Source organism: Lactuca serriola, chromosome 5 (assembly GCF_051521515.1).
Source record: "Lactuca serriola cultivar US96UC23 chromosome 5, Lser_US96UC23_V15, whole genome shotgun sequence".
Taxonomy (NCBI): Eukaryota; Viridiplantae; Streptophyta; class Magnoliopsida; order Asterales; family Asteraceae; genus Lactuca; species Lactuca serriola.
Genome location: NC_136412.1, coordinates 340,197,136 through 340,218,120, shown reverse-complemented (window position 1 = coordinate 340,218,120; position 20,985 = coordinate 340,197,136). Strand labels below are relative to the sequence as shown.

General features: G+C 31.8%; 2 protein-coding genes across 3 annotated transcripts; one reads left to right on the top strand and one right to left on the bottom strand.

The window, feature by feature from the left end:
• The first annotated feature begins 4,487 nt into the window (after positions 1 to 4,487).
• LBD13 (LOB domain-containing protein 13) lies at positions 4,488 to 6,390 on the top strand. Of its 2 annotated transcripts, none has more exons than XM_079003660.1 (3): positions 4,488 to 4,588; positions 4,790 to 5,069; positions 5,799 to 6,390. In XM_079003660.1, exons 1-3 carry the CDS (start codon positions 4,575 to 4,577, stop codon positions 6,243 to 6,245), a joined length of 741 nt encoding a protein of 246 aa, XP_078859786.1. In that variant the 5' UTR covers positions 4,488 to 4,574; the 3' UTR covers positions 6,246 to 6,390. The 2 variants fall into 2 exon arrangements, with proteins under 2 accessions (XP_078859786.1, XP_078859787.1); XM_079003661.1 differs by having other exon boundaries at positions 4,512 to 4,588; positions 4,799 to 5,069.
• Positions 6,391 to 12,343: 5,953 nt separating this feature from the next.
• Positions 12,344 to 14,342, bottom strand: LOC145055364 (peroxidase 4-like). The gene is made up of 3 exons (XM_079003659.1): positions 13,996 to 14,342; positions 13,566 to 13,757; positions 12,344 to 13,018 (listed from the first exon to the last, which is right to left on the bottom strand). The coding sequence occupies exons 1-3, from the start codon at positions 14,212 to 14,214 to the stop codon at positions 12,455 to 12,457; spliced, it is 975 nt and encodes a 324-aa protein (XP_078859785.1). The 5' UTR covers positions 14,215 to 14,342; the 3' UTR covers positions 12,344 to 12,454.
• Between the last annotated feature and the right edge of the window lie 6,643 nt (positions 14,343 to 20,985).

The window sequence follows — 20,985 nt, the reverse complement described above, 5'->3', positions numbered from 1 at the left end:
ACTAGGCATTATGATGGGCGTAATCCCAGTACGCGCCGCGTAGGGGGTCGAGTACCCCGATTCTGGATGACCGCGGAGTACGCCCCGCGTATAGAGCTCGTACGCGCAGCGTAACTCCCTTCAGTTGACTTTCGTTCACTTTTAGGGTTTGGTTAACGTGTGGACTTTTGGATGATGAGAGGGGTAAAATAGTCTTTTAGCCTTCTGAAAGAACATAGGGAGGGATTGGTCTAGCCTTGAGAGCCGTTATTGATTTTAGATAATTACTTTATGTAATTAGGCGGGGGCTAGGTCAGTGTTTCGAGTTTGGGGATTCGAGCACGTGAGTTACTAGACATCATACGAGGTGAGTCTTCTCACAATACCTTACCTAGGGTGGTAATTATGTGTGACCGGAAGGTCTTATGTGCTATGATGAGTATGTGATATATGTTTATATGTGATATGTATATGTTATGTATGTTATGAGTAGTATGGTATGGACCGGAAGGTCAACAAGGTATGGACCGGAAGGTCAGTAGTGGATGGACCGGAAGGTCAACAGAGTAGGACCGAAAGGTCTACTCATATTGTGGGACCGGAAGGCCCCTGAGTCACATTGACCGGAAGGTCTCGTAGAGCTATAGCCTCGAGTGGCTTATGTGTTGTATGTAGTATTTTGGGGAACTCACTAAGCATTTATGCTTACCGTGTTATGTGATATGTGTTTCAGGTACTAGCGAGGATCACGGGAAGGCGCCAGCATGATTTGTACACACTGACAGAGGATTTTGTATTTGAGATTCTGGGATATGTTTTACCGTGATAACATTTGAGACACTTGTGTTTTTAGATGATTTATATGAGAAATGTTATGTTTGAAAAATGAAAAATTGTTTTAAATTTTCATGTCGTTACATTATGGATGTCATTAAAATCATTAAGATCAATTTTTCAACAACTAAAATTATCATATAATTCAAGTTTGATCTATCTAAACGCATAAACAAGATAATATCAAGTTAACAATTTGCAAGCAACTTTGTTCATCATATAAATCAACAATTATCTTAAAACTTTGACGATTATCTTGTGATTGTATGAGCATAATCACTACCATATCATAAAAAACAGATTTAATGATGTAAAATAGTTTGTAGTAGTGATTCCAATCCAATTTAGGCCAAGAAAACTCGAAATTCTGTATCCAGAGCCATGGACTCGACGAGTGCATGAACTGACTCGTCGAGTTGCCCTTGTTACTGAGTGGACTCATTGAGTCAGCCAGTGGGCTCGGCGAGTTCATCAGTCAGAAGCCAGAAATCGATTTTTTCAACTTTGGAAATTAACAAGCATCAAGTATAACAGAAAACAATCCTAGGCTCTGATACCACTGTTGGGTTTTGAGCACTATAACACTCCTATGGTGCACATGCAACCCTAAATGCTTTGGATCTATGTTTTCTCTAATTATACATGCATATATTGAATTTTCCAAAGCATATATCCTAACTAGCATACAAATTGTCAAATGTACAACACAACTAGTTACATGACTTATCTCTTAGAAGGACTTGTAGTTCTTGGCCTTTTAAAGCTTGAGCACCTCAAGTGTGATGCATCTAATGGTTCACAAACACCAATATGCAAGAGGAGGCTTGAGAGAATACGTTATTTAGCACAAAATCAATATGAAACTTCTTAGAATAATGGTGTATATGTGTGTAACCGATTTTGGCCATTAGGGGTTCCTTTTAAAGTGCTAGGGTTACAACTTTGCAAACCCTAATGACCTTTCATATTACTTAGGCTCCATGGGTAAAAACCTCTATGGACTATCATATTGGTTTAGCCTATCCTAAATAACCATGGATCATTGGTCCACACTATAAGAATCATTGATTTACATAATCAATCCCCATATATTTAATTAGTCTCTTTTGTTCACAAAATTAATTCCAAATTAATTTTTGACCAATACTAATTAAATAATATGATTTCATATTAATATATTATACTTGTAATATATTAATAAATCATAAATAACCTTATTCTCAAAAGTTCATCCAATCAAATTGCACTGGTGAAGTCAACCCAAAAGGACCATGCTACAATCGGGTCAAGTACATCCTAGTTATATTTATGGGCATAGACACCAAATCCAACAAGTAATTCATCCAAATATAAGCTAGACAACTGTTTTTTATATAGAAAAAGTGATATTGACAATAAGCCCAAATTTTTGCAATATGCAAGATTTTACCTATAAATTGTTCATTAATGTGATTGCATGATTTATGTTTGTTGCATTAATTGATGAAAGAAAGTTAAACATTGTTGCATAAATTTTATAAAAGAATGAAACATTGGTGTATAAACAAGAAGTATTCAACTGAGTTCCATATCTACTACAATAAATGAAAGTTTTTTTTGTCACATGTCCTATTCTCCTTCATTTGGACACATGGTATTTTCTAGAATTTTTAAATTTTCTATTTTTCACTTGTCATTTTATTGTATTTTTCATTTTATTAAATTAAAATTCCACATTTAATGTGTAAGGTATTATTATATATGTAAAGTATTTATTAGAAATGATTTATATATGTAATGTATTCAATACATTAAAGTCTCATTAATTTTAATAATTCAAAATTTTTTCTCATTTTTCTTATAATTCAAAGTTTTTAAATTGTTAAAATTTTATATTTAATTTTTTTTTTAAATAAACCCATGTAATACATGGGTCTCACACGTAGTGATTATATAATACCCAAACTCATTAAAAAAATGCACAGTGTTGCATAAACACAAAATAATTCCACATGCCACATCATAAGGTAGCCGATCTGTGGTTGCATATTATGTCTAAAAATCATTATCTTGCAGAAATAATAAAACAAAAGATCAATGGCTTACTTGGAAGTGCTTAGAAATTAAAAACATTAGATGCAGTAGCAGGCGAAGTGAACCTTCTTTGTTTTCCTTGTGAATTGCGATTTCTGAAATTCAAAAACATGCGATAGCTCTCAAATCGTTTATAGGTTTTTTTGTGAATAACGATTTATTTAAAATCTTTTATTAAGGAATTTGTGATTATTAATTTTTAACAATGATAATATTATAGATATGATATATTTCTTTTTCTTTAAACATTGATGATCAAGGATTAATGTCACAAAAGATTTTTTTTAGAACAATATATCAACAACAACGATTAAAGAATCTTAGTTTTTTAAGGAATTTTTTTTCTGAAAAATGAACCATTAATCAAAGGCAAAGCTACATAATTATAAGCATGTGCTACCTAAACTTTTATATATATATATATATATATATATATATATATATATATATATATGGTGAGGTTGAACCATAATTAACCAATGAAACACTTTTTTTTCAACTTTTAGAACTTATTTTTTATAAAAAAACTAAAAATACAAAAATTCATAACTTTTTATCTTTTTGCCAATGATATCAAATTCGAAAAAAAAATCGTCAAATTCACAATGTGAATTCGAAAAATATTTTTAACATTCACAATTTTATGTTATGAATTTAGATATTTTTAGTTTTTTTTGATAAAGAATAAACTCTAAAACTTGGAAAAAAATTGGTTCCTTGGAGAACCAATAATTATGGTTCTCTATTGAACTTTTATATATATATATATATATATATATATATATATATATATATATATATATATATATATATATATATATATATATATATATTCTATTCAAGCTAATTATTGTACATCTATCGTATGCTATGAGAATTACTAAGAAAATAAGATGTTTAGCAATGCGAATACGTTCAACCTTATAAGAATATCGTCATTTTCATTCATTCTCGTTAATTTTTTTTTGTTCTCACACATCGTTTTTCACCCATTTTAATTCTGACAGAATACGACCCAATAAAACATTCTGACAACATTCTGACAGAAATGAGAATAATAATAATAAGTGTATAATAACCTTATAAACGATTTAATTAGTGAGAATGTGTGTTAATGACAATAGCATACGATAGATGTACAATAATTAGTGAGAATGTGTGTTAACGACGATTTAATTATGTAAGATTGAACGTATTTATATTATCAAACAACATATTTTCTTTATCATTTTCATAGAATACGATAGATGTACAATAATTAGTTAGAATAGTTGAATATATATATATATATATATATATATATATATATATATATATATATATATATATATATATATATATATATATATATATATATATATATATATATATATATATATATATCAACAACGATTAAGGAAGCTTAGTTTGTAAGGAATTCTCTTTTTCTATAAAATGAACCGTGAATCAAAACTTCATAATTTTAAAAATGTGATCTTAAGGTGTATATATATATATATATATATATATATATATATATATATATATATATATATATATATATATATATATATATATATATATCACTTTCCTTGCCTTTAAAGCGCTCTCTCTCTCTCTCTCTCTCTCTCTCTCTCTCTCTCTCTCTCTCTCTCTCTCTCTCTCTCTCTCTCTCTCTCTCTCTCTCTCTCTCTCTCAGGTTTTCTTGAATGTCCAGAGAAAGGTACATCAATATCCCTCTCTAAAATCAACTTATTCAAGCAGATTAACACCTTTTAATCTACTAATTACTTTTAAAAACACAGAGATCAAAGAAGTTACATGCTTGATCACCTCATGAATTTGACCTTTTCAAGAAACCAATCATAAAAAGCATCCATCTTTCTTGTTGTTTATGGTTTCCTAATTCTGGTTTTTATGGTAGTGGTGTTAGGGAATTCTATGATGATGCTGGTAAGAGGATAAAGAGAGAGATCGATGCGTATTTAAACACCACGACGATGGGGCATATGGGGAGGAGACAGATATTGATTCCAGCACCAGGGACTTTGAACACGATCACACCATGTGCTGCGTGTAAGCTCTTGCGGAGACGATGTGCAGAAGAGTGTCCATTTTCACCTTATTTCTCACCTCATGAACCTCATAAGTTTGCTGCTGTTCACAAAATCTTTGGTGCCAGTAACGTCTCTAAGTTGCTCATGGTATGTTCTTTCCATCTGTTTATGTGGTTAAAACTTACCGATACTAAATTGAGAGTCTCGAGTTTGAATCTAATCAGGTGTTGTTTTTAGATCTTTTCAAGTTTTTTGATCATTTAGCCGACTTTTTCCTTCCGAATATTTTTCTTACAAAGAAATTAGAAACCAAACAAATAACGCACAGCATTGAGTTTGAACATAAAAGTATCAGATTTACAGATTTAGTTAGATGCTAATTGGACCAAAAATTGCAAACTTTTCTTCCCTATCATTTTCATGAAAAACAGCTAAAAACAAAGAAAATACGCACACGGTGTGAATGAGTCTTAAATAGACAACCATTTGTTTGAAACACTCAGATTCGATAATAATTACGCCGAAAGATGCGAGTTTTTCTTCCTTTTTTTTTTCTTTAAAGATCGACCAGAAATGTAAAAAAAAAAAAAAAAAAAAAAAAAAAAAAAACATGCACATGAATGTTAACAGTGAGTTTTAATTAATCATTGGATTAAAGAGTCGATCGGTTGGATACTTCGGATACTGAATTGCTAGTTTTTGTTCCATTTTTGGTCCGATTAGTTATTTAACGAGAACCCAAAGAGTGAGATTAACGACCTTTAAACTGTAGAATGAATAAGCTTCAAAATTTTAAAGGAGCCGATTAGATGAACCATTTTTCGATTTCATTTAGGGTTTATATCCACAGCTCTTGTTTTCATTTGATTTTGTTAGGAGGTGCCTGAAAGTCAAAGAGCAGATGCGGCAAACAGTTTGGTATATGAAGCAAATGTTAGGCTAAGAGATCCAATCTATGGCTGCATGGGTGCAATTTCTGCATTACAACAACAAATTCAATCTCTTCAAGCTGATCTTAATGCAGTTAGGGCTGAAATTTTGAGATACAAGTACAGAGAAGCTGCTGCAAATACTCATGACATCAACATTATTGCTTCTACTTTGGTTTCCTCCGGTCCCATCTCGGTGGCTCAGCTGTCATCCATCCCAGCGCCGCCTACACCACCACCACCACAACCGTCCATTGTCATCTCATCTTCTTCTTCGTCATCATCTTCATCTTCTTCTTCATCGTCAGTTCATCTTTATGGGATCCCTTCTAGCACTTCTGGTTATAGTACTAGCACCATTCCTAATAATAATGTATCAAGTTACTTTGCTTGACCATATGTAACCCTAGTTCTTTTCTCGTTCTTTCTGTATGAGTTATAAAAGTATAACTAATTAAATGATTATTTTGTAGAAGAGTAGTAATAATTTGTGTTTTCTCTCACCTTTTATGAGGAATATAATCAAGAGTCATTTTGGATGTTGATGTTCATACATTTAGTAAGTTTCATTTTCGTTGGGTATGGAAAAAGTTTGAAGAGTAAATCAGTTCTGAGAGAACTTGTTTCTTGTTATGATTTGAATCAAACGTTACAACGATACCTATAATAAATATGTACCGAGAGTATTGACTATCAGGATCTTTATATATAACTGGATATCAAACTTATGGTGTTTTTAGGCTTTTTCAAATCTTAGTTATTGATAGCCGATTGCATATATATACATTCGTTACAGGGAATAGGCATGCATGTAGCAATTACTTAGATAAACGTAATGAAATACTATATCCCACAAACAAGAAAAGGTGTTTCTTCAATAACCTTTTAAATTCAGATTATTATAATTATCTATACAAACAAAATAATTGAAATTGAATAAAAATAAACGGTCAATTGGTTTATCTGGAAAGCCCGTAATTTGGCGGTGTGTAACAAGAAGCCGTGTATTTTTCTAATTAATTCATGTTGGTTTGAGTTGGTTTGAGTGGTGTATTTTTGCTTTTAATGTTTGTAATTTGTAACTTTTGTTATTATTTTGATAGTTGTTTTTTCTTTTTTGAAAAAAAGCGTATATATGTATTATTGTATGTATGTATGTATGTATGTCAGCACCAAATTAATTAAGAGGACGTGAGATGCAATTAAAGCCCTTGCACACGTTGGGGAGACAAATCGTATTCTGCCCCCTTAGCCTTCAACTTCCTTCACACACACATTTATGGCTTTAACTTTTATTTTAATTTTTGTCTTACTTTTTAGACCATTAATATAGTTTTTTTTATTTCATTAAAAACAGATAGAAATAAAGAAAAAACGACATGTAAGATCTAAATCAAGATTACCATAGAGATTGGTTTACATCCTTATAATCTTTCATGGATATGAATCTGATTATACAGTAGAATCAAAACAACTGAAGCAGATATAACTATTTTACACTATTTCTAAAAACATGATCTGAAATTTCAAACGTTTATAATCATTGTATTTTGCCACCACATCCTGACCTTTGTATGATTGTATCTTATTATCACCCCTATATATTATTGTAACTACTAGTGAGTCTATATATAATCGTTAATTAATATGTTAATAATAATTATTCTGAAAACATTATATTCCAATATTTTTATAAGTTTACCTAAAATTAATCTAAAAGGAATAGTACGCCTACCATGTTGCCGGCAAGCGTGTAAATGCAGTTAATTTTTTATTTCTTCAATCTCAAGATTAATTATAAAATAAAATTAATTTTAGTGAAAACTGTAAGAAGAGAGTTCCAACACCTAAGCACGTAGTTGACTTTTTCCATAATTGAATAATATTTCCATACATAATTTGTTTATTTTTAATAAATAATATACTTTCAGATCTTAATCATAATAACCATCTTTTCGTCTTCGGAGAACATTGTTTCAGTTCAAGAAAGTAATATAATAATGACCATTGTATTTAAAATTGATAGCGTCAGTATCGTCAACTAATGTATAGTTAGAGGTCTTTTGTGTATTTAGCATTTTTAGATTAGCTAGGGTTTTTAATCTAATATTTTTTTTTATCCCATGTAATTAATGTACACCCAACTATCCTGTGAACGTAACATGGTCGGACTTCAGATAAAACCAGGTTGGTCCGTTTGATTTTGAATACCTGTAAAAGAAATAAAATTACACACTAGATTTATTTTTTTGTACATAAAAAAATATTCATAAGTCTATAATTGTAATAAAATTAACCAAAGCAAAAGTTTTTTCTGCACTTGTGTCGGTATTCATCACTTCGTTGCTAATACTAAATACTAAATTACTAATATATGTAAATAAATTTTGGTCCCCCTAAATGACACAGGCCTTGTGCAGTTGCTTAGCCCACACATGCCTAAGGGCCATCCTAGATAAACTATCACATTTTAGTAGTATCCTATGATCAAAATTACGTTTTGTCTCACGATCATATATATGACTATTCTCTCTATTCATTTAAATTTAGCAGTATTAGAGTCTACAAATAACTATATATCTAGTGGAATAGGTTAAAATGAAGACAATAAATAAAATGAAGACATGAAAGAAATTACTTTTATGTTATTATAATCTTTTATATATATATATATATATATATATATATATATATATATATATATATATATATATATATATATATATATATATATATATATATATTAACATTCACCCTATAATTTATTACAAATAAATATATGAATGATTATATGTCTAATATTCACATTAGGATTACAACAATATTACATAAATATAAAATTCATAATAGAATAATAACGTAAAATCAATGTTTTCTCTCTTCATTTTATTTATTGTGTGCGTTTGAACCAAACATTTACCCTTATATCTGCTACAGCTACCTACCTTTTTAGTCAAAGTAAATGACGAAACTAACATGACTTTACAAGAAGATAAAAGGAGCGGATATTGAAAATGCCAAATCCTAGCATTTTTTTGCTTCAAGTCAACGACTACAAAAATTTCATCAACAACTTCATGACTCACAACTGTTAAGTAATAATAGGATATAAATTCTGATCCAGCTATTATGGTTATGGCTTTATGGGTATAGTATTATTTAGGCCCAAATTTTTATCCTGTTGCTTTGGGCTGATGGAATTAGCAAAGTGAAAGAAACGAAGGCACCTAAACAACAAAGACGAGGAGTGGCTCCATTGATCACGCTCCCAATTCCGCCATTCTTCACTCAGTCGACAATCAAGCAACAGTAAAAAAAAGCTTTTATTTAAATAAAAGTTATCAATTGGAGGCCTGTACTTCTCCGGATTTCTTGAAACTTAAATGTTTCCAAATTTCTTGTAATTATTAAGGTTGTGTTTAGTTACGGAAAAACAGTATTTATTTTCTGTTTTTCGTTTTTCCCTTTAAGTTTTCGTTTTTCATTGGAAAATTTAGAAAACGCGTTTAGTTAAAACTTATTTATTTTTCATTTTCAGTTTTAGAAAATTAAAAAACGTGTTTAGATATGTATTTTTCTATCGGTTTTTATTTTTAGAAAACGATAACAATGGTAGAGTGAGCATGGGGACGGTGGTGGTGGTGGGGGCAGCGGCGGGGGGCAGTGGTGGTGTCGATGATGGCGACGGTGGTGGTGGCGGTGGGAGTGGGGTGGCGGCGGTGGTGGTGATGACAGGTGGTGGTGGTGGCGGCGGCAATTGTGACAGTGGTGGTGATGACAACGGTGGTGGTGATGGTGATGGGGTAGTGGTGGTGGTGATGATGATGGTGATGGTGATGGTAGGTCGGTGATTGTGATATTGGTGTTAGGTGGGTGTGTGTGGGTATGGTTGTGTGTGTGTGGGTGTGGGTGTGAGTTTGTGGGGGTGTGTGTGTAGGTTTGTATGTGTTTGTGGGGGTGGGGGTGGGGTGTATGTTTGTAGGGGTGGGTGTGGGTATGTGTATATGTTTGTGGGGGTTGGTGTGTGTGTGTGTTTGTGGAGGTTGGTGTGTGTGTGTGTGTTTGTGGGTATGTGTGTAGGTATGGGTGTGTGTGTGTGTGTGTGTGTGTGTGTGTGTGTTTGTAGGGGTGGGTTTAGGGATGGGTTTGGGAGTAAATGTAGGTAGGTAGGGGTGTGGTGGTTTGGGTAGGGATGTTAACGGGGGCAAACGGGACGGGGATTGCATCCCCCGCCCCCGCCCCCAAAATTTTCTCATTCCACTGCCCCCGCCCCCGCCCCCGCTCCCCTGCCTCCGATTGATTTTGGGCTACCTTATTTGGGATAAAAGAAGTTCTTGTTTGGATTAAAAGAAACTATTTTTTGAATAACAAATAGTTATTTGTAGCATAATTTTACATATTACAAACAACTTAAAAACATGTTTTTTGTTGAATTTTTGTATGTAAAAATCATTTTATCGTTTTTTATATTTATATAATTAATATATGTCAATATATATAATTTATTAACGGGGACCCCACGGGGGTTTCAGGACGGGACTGTCAACCCCCGCCCCCGCCCCCGAAACTAAAATGGGGGTTAACCTTGCCCCCACCCCCGCCCCCATCCCTGATTTTTTTCAACAAATGCCCCCATACGGGACGGGGGCCCCACGGGACTTTTTGACATCCTTAGGTTTGGGGGTATTAAGATGATGGTATGTAGAGGTGGATGGGGGTGGGAGTGGTTATTTATATTTTAGAATTAGAAAAATATGGAAAACAATAATTATCAGTTTTCCAAAAAATTTCAACTTCTTTGTAATTTTAGAAAACGGAAAATTTTCATTTTCCATGAAAAATTTAGAAAAATAGAAGAACTAAATGCGTTTTCAAAATTCTCATTTTTTTGGAAATTTTTTCCGGAAAACGGTCCATTAATTTCTCCGCAACTAAACGCACCATAATTGTTTATCTCTTAAGAACCAAGTAGGTCTCTATTCTAAGAGATTATTTGATTATGTATCTGTTATTGAAGCCATTCCTATAAGTATGAAACCCAAATGAGATATGGAGGAATTTGCTACTCATTTTTTTTAATTGTATCGACCAGGATGGATAGATTATTTGTATTGTACCTATTATCATCAAACAAGAAGAAAATATAAAATGATCATGTAGTAATAATTTCACATCAATCAGAATCAATCCATACGTTATCATTTTTAATCAAGTTCCAGTTTGAAGCATACAAGTATTGTAATGACTTTGTAAACACATATGTTGATTTAGTGATTGTATTAAAAAAAAGTCCAACTTAACATTCTAGAAATCAAAATTTATATTAAAGTGTAAGGAAAAAAACAAAATTTGCATAGGATTAGAAAAATAGAATGTGTCAAGAAACTTTAAACTTACATAAGGTTAAGTAATCAATTGTGCAATTCGCGTGATTGCCTCTAAATTCACAAATTCTTAAACAATCGAACTTTAGAGTTCCAATTCAATCTTTAAAAAATAACTAGAAATCAGAGGGGCATTTCAAAAATAAGAATTCACTAAGAAATTGGCATCTCTTAATGCCTGAATCGATACAATGTCTCTACGAAAAATCGTTCAGAGGGGAAGAAATAAATCGTTGGATTTAGAATAAGAAAAGAAGAATAAAGAATAAGAAATCGCATAAGAAATAGAAGAACTGAAGTAACTGTTGGAGGTGGCATTGGTTGTAGTCTGGAGAAGTGGAAGTGATGTGTGGATTTTTCGTGAAAATCGTTGATGAGCCTTGGAAATCGGAAATTGACATCGCAGATTGCATGCTTGATGTAGAAAATCTCGCTCTCGTTTCCTCTTGGCGCCTGATATGATCATTGGGTCCTTCAACTAGTCCATTAGGCTAAAATAGAGTGGGTTGTTTCTATATTGTCCAACATAACAATTACAAAATGGGGTCCCTTTGACATTTGGGGGCTTGAGCGGTCGCCTAGCTTTCCTTGCTTGTTCATGGGTTGATGTATCGCATCAACGAAAATTGCTCATCATTTTGGAACAAAATCACCCAACGTTTGCTCAACAAAAAGAATCGTGATTGTTACCGAAGCAAAGATCAAATCTACACCAAATAGAAGCACATGATCAAAGTTGTGATAGAGTTTGGCGATCCGTTTTAAAAAGTCAGACATAATTAATTAAATGGTGAGATTGATAAAATGATGTTATACCTTGCGTAGATTTTTAGCAAGTTGTCCAAAGATGCACTACAAGGCATCGTTATGTAGATTGAAGTGATGTTATTTTTATTTTTCGTGTTTCCTATGTTCTAAAATGTGGTACTTTTTATTTTTATATGATTGCACTTTCTGTATAATAAAAATTTTAGTTTTATATAAATTGGATTGTTTTAAATAATAATAAGATAAAAAAATGTTGCATCACAGACTAGCCATAAATGACAAGAAATGGAAGTGCTATAGTAAAAATAAGATATGCATGACAAAAAATATATGTGTGGCATAAGTAAAAATATGGCATGAGTTATTATTATTTAAAGAAAAAAAACAAAATACAACAACTTAAATCGTAAATTCACACTTTGAAAATAAAAACACAAGAATTTTCAACAAATTACGAATTAACTTTCCGGCAATTCTTCCTGATCTCGCCGTTGGAGCCGGTGAGGGGACGAATATCACCCATGTTGATCATGGCGGCAGCAAAAGCCACACTGAAACTTTTGGGGTTTTTGCTGTACTGCTCCACCAAGGAATCGGTGGAACCACCGTTGTGCAGCTGCTGGTCTGACCGGAGAAGACCCTTTTGGCTGATCAAATTCTTGTAGTACTTGTTGTCAAATTTATCCTGCGTCGTGACATCAAATGGTGCGAGGTTGTTGTCTCCGGAACCCGCCGGACGTGGGCAGTTTGATTGTCGTAATTTGGCGAAGGAAGCGTCGATGTTGGTGTCGTTGTAGATACGTGCTCTGAAAGTTGTACACCGTGCTCTTCCGATTGTATGCGCGCCTGAGAGCGCCACCATGTCTTTGGCGGAAAGACCCACCGCTTGGAAGCGGTTGATGAGGTTGCTGAGGGTGGATTGCGGTGGCGGAATAACGCCGCTGTTGGCAGCTGCAAGGCTTGCTGATTTGGAGTCTCTTCTTCCTAATTTAACCTTCCAAGAGGGCCCACCTAACTACGTAAACAAATGGTGTTCAAGTCAATCACACAATTCAAGTCAAAGTTGATCACATTTGCTGTCTGTTAAGGAAATTAAGCAAGTAATATTATACTCGATTTTAGAATTTTGACTTTTTTTTTAAGTAAAACAAAATGCATACTTAAATAGAGCACTATGGACTTATATTGCAATAAATAGTAATCTAATACAAATACAAAATTACAATACATTTTAATAATAATAAATATAAGATTATTTTTTTAAAATTAAAAATCAGTGGATAATGATTAGAAATTTAGAATTTTCACAACATATCATACCGTTTTTATGATGTTGGTGTACAAACGGTATAATGGTTTAAAGAGATCAAGAAAATTCGGTTAACCTTTCAATTCAACATCTTTATATGGTTTTGGCCAAATCGTGCACACCCTTACTAGCTAAAGCAATATATGCAACCATTTTCGTACGGACATTTAGTTAAAATGATGCAATAAATGATTTAACGAATTTTTTTTCATGTTAATGCTTTATTTTTATAGTCATATTTATATATACTTACAGCAAGAACGGATTCAAGAGCTGAAATCGCCAATATATCAGCACACGAGACCACACCTGGGCAAACTTTTTCAACCTTCGACTTTACATCATCGATCACATTAAACCCTCTAACAGAATTATTATTTGGCGCAGCGGTTTTTTCCCCAGTGAAAGAAGGCGTATCATCTAACAGGAGCGACCCATCACACCCCTGCAAAAAATAATGTCCCAAAAAAAAAAAAAAAAAAAAGTCAAATCTTACTCTATAAACACTCCAATTTGATGATCATCGAGTGTATGCTTGCATCTTTTGTTTTATGCCAAAAGTTATCTATAAAAATAGTCTCAGACAATGATCATCATTCATCCCCACTACTCCATTCTTATGGAACATGAGTGTTGATATTATATTGATATTGAACTAGAGACAAAGAAGACAACATACGTACATTGACAAAGCAATCATGGAAATGGAGCCGAAGGAGGGAACCACCCATGCGTTTCTCCTTTGCAACAGCTGACCGAATCACCGAGCGTACAACATCAAAGACTTTTGGGCAACTCTTTGAGTAGAAATTGGGTGTAAGTTGTGCTGAAGAAGTAAAGATCATCAACCACAAGGTAAAAGAAAGGAATGCAAAGGAGATGGTTGTAGAAGAAGACACCATAATTGAGTAATGAGTATGTTGGAAGAACAAAAGGGTTAGTATATATAGTAAGATATCGAGCTCAAAGGGGCGTCTTCGGATGGAACATACGAACAGTTAACGTTTTAATTTGGACCAAAATGCAAGAAAAATCTAATTTATTGGGCTTATTTCTAAACACGTTTGTGCGATGGGATGTGTCTATGAATATGCGTCATCGGAAACAAAAAGATACGATGCATGCATGAGTTTGTCAAAAGCGGGGTCCTTGCAAGTAGTTTTATACTACTATACTTTTGATTCCACGATGGGGCCATGCAAAATTGGAGAGAGAATGGATAATTAAAATTTTATCCTATTTTTCAGTTAATAAACTAAAATATTAAAACTGTTAAATATACAGCTGTAATTATTGTATGATAATATCACTTACGTTATTAATGTCTAATTTAAACCAATGCAGGATACTATAAATCATTAATAGTTGTCGAGATGTTAGATTCTTTGTATCCCAATTTCATCCCATCTTTTTTTTTTTCGGAACCGAATTGATTATTGATGTTACATAATTAAAAAATAAAAAAAAATATTCTCCTATGTTTATTTTTATATGTTTTCCTATTCATTTGAAATGACAATGAATGTATTAAAATATTATTTATCTTATCTAAATATGAAACAATTTTTCCTACTCAATTGAAATGATAACAAAGTGTATTGCAATATTATTTATCTTATCTTTATACGAGACATATCATAATTTCATATGAATAGAATGATAAATAAGAATAAAATGTAGGAGTCAACATCTTCCATCCATTTAAAGCTTCTTTAATAACAAACATTTTCGAAGTCACTATTTTCCTTTCCTATATAAGGGAGGAGAGAGTCGTTTCGACTTCGACGAGCAACGGGCTCATTCAATTATTCGCTGCATCGGTTTGAGGAAGCCGCTTCCTTCTCCTCTTCTCTCTCGTACCGTGTGTTTTAAGACTTATATCTTAGTTGTTTTGTATGTTTTTAATTGAATAGATTGAATAAGTTAAAAAAATAATAATAATAAGGTTTCCATGTGTTTTGAGTTGACAACTGAGTTGACGTGGCATTGAAAAGGAAAGAATTCATCTACCCTAAAAGTTATCGTAAAGAAACTATTCAAGATAACCTTTGTTATTTCTTATTCTTTTGATTGGTTTGTTTAAAGATGAATGATTAATGTTCACAAATACTCCTTGTGGTTTTGTGAATTTTACAATTTTTGTCCATTTTTGCAATTTGTATTTGTGGTCCCGGGTCGGTCTCGAAACAATCCGGTCTCCTTATTGTTGGTCTTGGAATGGTTCGGTCTTTTTCTGGACCGGTCTCGTCCGTTCTTTTGTCGGTCTGGTCTTTCTCGGACCTGTCTCTTTTGGTCCGATTTTTTTTGGGAACGGTCTCGGTCTTTTTCAGTTCGGTTTTCGGGTTTTTTCTATTGGTTTTTTTTATTTTTTCGGCCCGATTTCGGTATTTGTTGGTTTTTTTAGTTTCATTCTCGAGTTTTTTCCTTAACAAATGTGTGACCAAAATAATAGATTAAACTTTATTAAAAAAAATACACTAAAATTTAATAAAAGAAAAAAAAATAAATGAAGTTAGATAGTGTGATTAAAAATTGTGTAATTAACACAAAAGATGATATATTTATAAACTTAGGCTTGCGGTCTTTTTTGAGATTGGTCTCAGATCTCTCTCGGGTCGGTCTCAGACCGGTCTTGTGTCGGTCTCAGAACGGTCCGGTCTTTTTTGGGACCGAACCCGAAAAAGGATCGAGACCTGACTGTTTTATGAATATTACAATTTGTAAGTATTGGTTTTTACTTAGCTTCATGTTTCTTTTTTTTCATGTACGATATGTTTTATATATAATGTTAAAATAAAACATGGCAAAAATTATCGTACATTAATTATAAAAAAAAAATTATATTATTCCAATAATTTTTTGATGTTTGATATTTTGCTATTTTATTTGTTTTGTTATATGATATTGATGATACTTTTCTTGTACAATATATACAATTTTATTTCTAAATTTAATTAGTAAAAACTGATAATGCTTTACTATCTAAATTTGATTTGGGTTAGGTATTTAAACAAGTAATCCTTTTACGAAAATATCTTATTTAATAAAGTGTGAAAGTTTCAATCGTGTTATCTATTTTGTGCTCTTTTTTTAAAACATTGCAATCTTTTTAAAGAAACCCAGAACAAGACAATCCGATATGAGATTTTTACCGTTTTACTTGGCCTTTTTTTAATACAACACAAGAAATCATAGCTAGTCAAGCAGAAGAATGATGTAACTTTGTTATTCACTTATTGAGAGATTGCATGTCAATAATGAGATTTTTTTGCTTAGAAATTACTCATATTAGTGCAAATATGTGGACAAGAGGAGCTGAGCAGCCAAATCACTTTCATAGTAGTTGTGGAATAACATAAACAAATTTACAAAATGGTCAATGTGCTTTATGAAAAAGCTATGTGTAATTTGTTCGATAGGGTTCAATAATTAGCTATAGATGTTGGAACATCTCATCTCTCTATAAAACTCTTTTGAAGAGATAATCTTAGATTTAGTATATATCTTACAATTTTTTAATGTCTTTCTAGTATTATGTAGTTTAATATAGTAGACCATGGGGTATACTTCCCACACGAATGAACATGAGTTTCTTCCCCCTCGGCCAAAACCACCAACACATGATAAATGAGGACTCCCCCACGTAGCCCGCAAACAGGAGAGAGAGAGAGAGAGAGAGAGAGAGAGAGAGAGAGAGAGAGAGAGAGAGAGAGAGAGAGAGAGAGAGAGAGAGAGAGAGAGAGCTCCATTTCTCATTGGTCGACATGATTCGTACACAAGAGTTTTTCTCCGTATATAAAAATTTATGTTTTAAAATGTTGTATTGTATAACTTTATAAAACATAAAATATTGTGTATGTACGAATCATTTCCCATTAGAAATTGAGTTGTCTCTCTACTTCCCAAGTTCTCATTAGAAATGGAGTTGTTTTTATTTTTCTCTCTCTCTCTCTCTCTCTATCTTCTTTCTCTTCTTTCTCTCCTTTTCTAGTTTCTAATTGACCGTGCCAGTTCGTGATATAGAGGACGGAATGTTCTGTTGGTGTCACCAGGGTCAGTCCTGAAAAATTAAGTATTGTTAAAGGCTCATGATGAATAAGAAAAAAAAAAAATCCTTATCTTTATTATAATTTTGTATTTTTAAAAAATATATATATAATGAAAAAAAATTAAACCATGCCCACTTTGCCTTTCTCAACGCCCCATACCTCAACGCCCCCATAGGTGTCACCACCATAACACACTTGTTGATGGTGTATACACGGTGGACAACCAGGTGCCAACAAAGCTTGGTCGTAAAAGATATATATATTTCGGTTTAAGTTACAAGTAATAATGCATAAATCATAATATACACGTGTGAAGGGTGCCGAACAGTAAGTTAGGTGGTATGTGATTTAAGGCATCGATAAGTCCATGCAGTAGTAATTTATTAAACGAAATGTAGCTACAAATCCCCATCAAACTCTATAGAGTATAGTCTATATTATTTTCAAATTATATTAAAAGTATTAAATGAAACTGTAACAATAATATTCGTGTATATGCTCTTTGGGTAGCTGAAATGGAATTGTCACGTAAAGCCATAATAGTCAATGTTAATTTTGAAGGAGTTTTAAATATCTAATTATATGACTAGCTAATAGTTATACTTCTCCCTAGAATAGGCCCGTCCCAGCCCATCTTTCAAATTGGCCAAAAAAATTTATAAAATTTATAAAATAATACAAGTAATTTTCTTTTAATTATTGAGTTATTATAAAAAACTTATGATTATGATATTTATGTATTTTAAAACTTTATTTTTTTCTTTCGTCTTGGACTCAAAATATGTTTGGAATAGCCCTCTCCTAAAAAAAAATACATTTTTACTGATAAGTTACAGTTTTGGTCGATATGGTATGTATAATTTGTTTTAGTCATAGGTTTTGAAAACTGATACCAAACATCCTCATGGTTTCCAAATCTTACAGCTTTGGTCCTTTAGCCATTATCATCCATATGGCTTTGTTGAGATTCTGTAAAATGTTCTCGTTTTTTCCCCCTTCTCGTTTTTGTTATTTCTGAACTTCAAAGACCATTTCTATAATTAAGGTTAAAATGGAAATAATAACTTTAAGTTGAATTTCCCTATCTTCTCTTAGCACACCTTTCTAGTCAAACTCCACCACATGTCAAACTCCATGATACCTTTTAATTTGGTATATGTAAAAATAGTCGATCTACTACGGATGATTTAAATTTGGTTTTGATTTTTTTTAGTTAGAAATTTATATTTGTCTGATGGCAATCCTACCAACTAAAGGTTTCATGTAATACACATGGATACCTAAGTGGTTGTCTTCATTCATTTTGGTTTGATGATCATTTAAGCACTAAAAACCTATAGATTTGGATAAACTATAAGCTTAATAGCGAGCTATAACTTTTAAGAGTAAATTACTGAAATCGTCCCTGTGGTTTGGTCAAAATTGCACGTTTAGTCCCTAACTTTTTTTGCATTCGGATCGTCCCTGTGGTTTGATTTTGTTACGTTTTTCGTCCCTATGGTTTGGTAAAAATTGCATGTTTGGTCCCTAACTTTATGTATGTAAGGGACGAAAAATGCAATAAAATCAAACCGCAGGGACGAAAAACGCAACAAAATCAAACCATAGGGACGATCCGAGTGCAAAAAAAAGTTAGAAACCAAACATGCAATTTTGACCAAACCACAGCGACGATTTCAGTAATTTACTCATCTTTTAATTATTTTCAACCAATAAATAATATGTAAAAGCTAAAAAGGAAGTCAATCATGATCTTAATATTTTTTTAGAATATGTTCTTTTAGTTTCAAACATGTTCGTTTCATGTTTTCCGAACATGCCTAGGAAAGGTAGCGCGATCATATGTTCTTAGCTATTTTCAAAGATGTTATTAGCTAATTTCGAACATGTTCTTAGATTTGCTATGATCGGTTGATTTTTTAAAAATAATTGCCCTAATAAGAAGGAATTCATAGATATTTAAAAGTAAAATGTCTTGACATGAACTTTTCAATGTTGTAACAAAAAGAAAACTGAAAAGTTTCTTAATGTTTGCTGATTTTTCAAATGAGAGTGTTGTAACAAAAAGAAAGGTGAAAAGTGCAATAGCTATAATTGGGTCGAGTTTTCAAAAAGAATTGTGCTTATAATAACAAAACTAAGAAGACAAATGCTATGTTAGGCAGATTTTCGGGAAAAAAAATGTCCTGATGAGGGGAATTTACAGATTTTTTTAAAGTAAAATGTCTTGATAAGAAATTTTTAATGTTATAACAAAAAAGAAAACTGAAAGTATAATACTTAATATGGGTTTCTTTTTCAAAAGAGAATATTGTAATAAAAAGAAAACTAAAAGTAACAATATTGTAATGCTATGAAATTGGAAGATTTTTAAAAGTGAAGTGTGTTAGATAAGAAAATTTTCATTACCTTGATAAGAAAAAACATGAAAGTAACAATGTTGTAACACAAATAAAAAGGAAAAGTGTTGTGTTATAATTCAATTAGCATGATTTTTAAGCGGGAATTATGCTTAAAATTAGAAAATTGAAAATACAATGTTAAAATTTGTAGATTTTTCATTTTTCACAGCATTTGTCTTGATTAGAAAAAAAAATTTACAATATTGTAACAAAATGAAAACCAAAGTATAAGTGGGTTGATTTTTCAAAAGTAAAATATTTTGATAATTTTTTTTTGAAAGTTACAAAGTTGTAAAAGTAACATACTACAAAGTCCAATATTATAATTGGGTTGCTTTTTCAAAATGATATGTGCTTATTATTAGAAAACTGAAAGTACAATGTTATAATTGGTAGATTTTTCAAAGTAAAATGCCTTGAAAAGCAAAAAATCTGAAAGATACAATGTTGTAACAAAAAAAATGAAATCTTTGAAAAGTTATAATTGGTAGATTTTTCAAATTAAATGCTTTTATTAAAAAAAATAATGAAAGTTATATTTTGGTTAATTTTTCAAAGGTAAAAGCACTTATGATAAGTAAAACTACCAACCAACTCAAACTGCAATGTACTCAAGACCCTCCAATGAGGACCAAAATTGGAAGAGAAATTTTTTTGGAATCAAATTTGGAAAAATCAGCTATACTTAAGGACCAAAAATATAACTTACACTAAAATGATAATGAATTCCCAAAAGTGGAAACACCAAAAAACCCAATCGAAAATAAATAAATAAATAAAATAATAATAATAAATAAATAAATAAATAATAAATAAATAAATAATCACAATGTCAAATACATCTTGTTTGAATAGATTTTTAAGAAAATAAGAAAAATAATATCAAAAAAAAGTTGTATAACATACTGAAATTGTTTATCAGCCGCTGTAATTCAACTGTTAAATAAAATGATAGTTTGAGTTTAGTTTATAAGAAATTTCACAGTAAATTGATATCTAAATGTTGCCTAAGATTTTTTAATTTCATCAAGTAATTTTTTTAACAATAATTATCTGAAAATTTCAAAAAGATTTTGATAAGTAAATCAAGAGATATATAGAAGACAAATAGGATTAGGTCATATAGACTAAGGGGTTGTTTCGTATTTTGACTTAATGTGCTTAGTGGGTTAAGCACTTAATCTGGACAATGATATATATATATATATATATATATATATAT

Coding starts and splice junctions, on each gene's coding strand:
- LBD13 (XM_079003660.1), top strand. Junction 5,070..5,798: donor ACGTCTCTAAGTTGCTCATG/GTATGTTCTTTC, acceptor TGATTTTGTTAG/GAGGTGCCTGAAAGTCAAAG.
- LOC145055364 (XM_079003659.1), bottom strand. CDS start 14,214: ATGGTGTCTTCTTCTACAACCATCTCCTTTGCATTCCTTTCTTTTACC. Junction 13,758..13,995: donor TCCATGATTGCTTTGTCAAT/GTACGTATGTTG, acceptor TATTTTTTGCAG/GGGTGTGATGGGTCGCTCCT. Junction 13,019..13,565: donor CTCTTGAATCCGTTCTTGCT/GTAAGTATATAT, acceptor TTGTTTACGTAG/TTAGGTGGGCCCTCTTGGAA.